The 2,758-nt window shown below is 46.9% G+C and overlaps 1 protein-coding gene across 1 annotated transcript; it reads right to left on the bottom strand.

Moving 5' to 3' along the window:
- Positions 1 to 323: 323 nt before the first annotated feature.
- PIGM (phosphatidylinositol glycan anchor biosynthesis class M) lies at positions 324 to 2,499 on the bottom strand. Its single transcript, XM_070608427.1, has one exon. The coding sequence runs from the start codon at positions 2,283 to 2,285 to the stop codon at positions 1,014 to 1,016; it is 1,272 nt and encodes a 423-aa protein (XP_070464528.1). The 5' UTR covers positions 2,286 to 2,499; the 3' UTR covers positions 324 to 1,013.
- Positions 2,500 to 2,758: the final 259 nt, after the last annotated feature.

Here is a 2,758-nt window from a genome sequence, read left to right as displayed (position 1 = left end):
GGTTCACAGGTTCAGATCCCAGGTACAGACCTACACACTGCTCATCAAGCCATGCTGTGGAGGTGTTCTACATAGAAAATAGTGGAAGATTGACACGGATGTTAGCTCAGGGACAATCGTCCTCAAGTAAAAAGGGGAAGATTGGCAATAGATGTTAGCTTAAGGCTGATCCTCCTCACCAAAAAAATATATATCCATATTTTTTTAGCAACCAGAAAATTAACAACAAAGGGGTATAAAAGAGCACTAAAATGTCCTAAGAGTTTGTGGACCTCAAACATCAAAAGCAAGATGCTGTTTTAAAATAGGTAAAAACTCAAGTGTAAAGATGGATGAATTTAAATTTAATCCTTTTTGTATAAAACTAAATAGTACTCTAATACCACTGGCACTAAGTGCTGAAAAAATAAGCTATAAAGCAAATACATGAAACAGTATTACAATTTAAATTCTTTGGATTCTTTATCTTCTAAGCCCCCACTTTTAATACAGAATTAGCTTTCCCAATCTAAGCACAGTAGTATTCTTTAACACTTTACACGTAAAAGCAGTACTTAAAGGGCACTTTGTGAGTTTTCAGTTATCAGGAAAGCTTTAAAAGAAAAAGTGGGGGTTAAAAGACAAGACAGCTTCAGACAGTAGCAGAGTATAACTGGAACAAATACTGGCTTAGACCTTATGTCTCTGACTACGTTCCTCTATTTTTCTACAAAAACCTTTTAACGTCTGATAGTTTCATCAGCCTTTCCATTTTTAAACAAGAAACCTTTACTTCCCATTATATCCAAGATAAATGAGCCCTAAGATTTCCTAAAGGGTAGACCTCAATTGTTGAGTTCCCTTTACATATGGCAAACATTTGTTTTAATTTCTGTTGAGACAGGGTTTTACGCTCCAAAGTGAACTTTCACTAGAGTGCTTAGGATGTTCACGAAAATTTTCCAAAGCTCTCTTTTCTGGTCCATTCAGAACAATCGGAATCGATAGAAGCAACAGGAGAACTGGAGCATATATTAGTCATACTTGATTCTCTCTGTCAGCGGTTCCCCTTTGTAATGGGAAATAATTTGAATTAGGATGGAAGAGTTGATAAGAAGGAAGAACAAACCAGCTAACCAGATAAACAGAAAGGTGTTCTGTCCTTGAAACTCAAGAACATATGCAGGAGCCAGCCATAAGGCCTGCCCTATAAACCACAACAGCAGGAGAACTACAGCTCTTTTCCAGGGCATTCTCACTAGCGGCATCACAAGGGGCAACAGGCAGAGGTACCAAAGAAAGTACTGGGAGGTGCAGACTTTGTTAAAAGTCACAAAAATGGACGTATGGAGAAAACAACAAAAGACAAGGTCTCTGTAATAGGCGAAAGACACCGCCGAAAGCAAGATAAACTGTGGTAGGAACGCGGCAATTCCCAGAGAAAAACTCCACTTGCTCTCTGCAGTCAAATACAGCATGTAGAAGTACGGAGAAAAGTTGTGCCGGATATCCCGCCTAGTCAGGTGATACAGGTAGGTGTGCTGCAAAAATTCCCAACCATATTTATAGTAGAAACCGAAGCTCAGAGCGAAAAACGTGAGTCCAGCAACTCCTACGAAGAGCAGCACAGCCCGATTACACAGCCTCTTCAGGAACTCGCACAAACGAGCCTTGAAAGAATACCGAGATTGACGGAGGCCCTCGTCGTTGTCGCGTTCTGGAAGCAAGTGGAGAGCTATGGGGAGGATATAGGTCACCGGATATATCTTCATATGCACGGCGAAACCATAAAACACGGCGGCACAGGCGACGAGTCTTTTTTCTATGAGGTACAGGGCCATAAGTACCAGGGAGGCGACGATCGCGTCCGCACTGCCCCGGCTGGATACCGCCATGGGGAGGGGGTTAAGAAGCCAGAACACACAGTAGCCGCAAGCCTGGCGGCGACCCAGCCCCTTAAGAAGCAGCAGGCGGTATTGGAGGAAAGCGGTGAGGAGGTCGCAGCTGATGAAGAGAAACTTTCCAAAGAGTTCATTGAGGTAGATGTTGGGGGTGAGGAGCCAACCTAGTAGCGGAGTGTAACGGTACGTCACCCTCAGATAAGGGGAGCGCCCTTCCGTGATGAAGCGCGCGGCGTCCGTGAACACCTGGTAGTCGATGTCTGTATACCGCACGAGCAGGGTCCGGTCCTGGAAAACCCCATAGAAAACCAGGGCGACTCGGGCAAGGAAGGCCACCCCAAACACCCCGAGGGGGGACACCCGCAGGTTCAGGAACCATTCTCCCCAATGCTTGGTCGGCACCATGATCTGTCTGCTCAAAAGCCGCTCAGCCCCAGTTCCAAACAGCCTTGGAATCTCTGACCTTCCCTTCGGTTCCTCGCCTCAGGCGGCCAGCGCATCTCCTACCAGTGGAGCTACCAACTGAAACAACTGCAGACGATCACTTCCGGCATGAAGCCCCGCCCCCGTCCTGCTTCCGATCGCCGGTCCCGCGCCCGGCCCTCAGTGGCTCCAACTGGAGAATGTCCTTCCTCTGGATTGGCTGTCTCGGCTGCTTCCTCTGGCGGGGGCGGGATTTCCGGTCTGTGGAGCAGGTGACTTCCACTTGCCGGAAAGACCCGGGCTGGCTAGCGTTTTTAAGGCGCGGAGTGGGTTTTGTTTGTGAATGACTGCTTCGGTCGGCGGAGACGGACCTGTGAAACGAAGTGAGCTTCAAGCTACATTCCTCAGGCTTGAGCCGGAGACCTGAGAGTGAAAAATGTAGGAGTGAAGGAAAA

This window comes from Equus przewalskii, unplaced genomic scaffold (assembly GCF_037783145.1).
Source record: "Equus przewalskii isolate Varuska unplaced genomic scaffold, EquPr2 ChrUn-6, whole genome shotgun sequence".
NCBI classification, from domain to species: domain Eukaryota; kingdom Metazoa; phylum Chordata; class Mammalia; order Perissodactyla; family Equidae; genus Equus; species Equus przewalskii.
The sequence above is the reverse complement of the archived record's forward strand: the minus strand, read 5'-3'. Positions and strand labels throughout refer to the sequence as shown.

What these genes read in the sequence shown, in the direction of transcription:
- PIGM (XM_070608427.1), bottom strand. Translation starts at nt 2,285, where the DNA reads ATGGTGCCGACCAAGCATTGGGGAGAATGGTTCCTGAACCTGCGGGTG.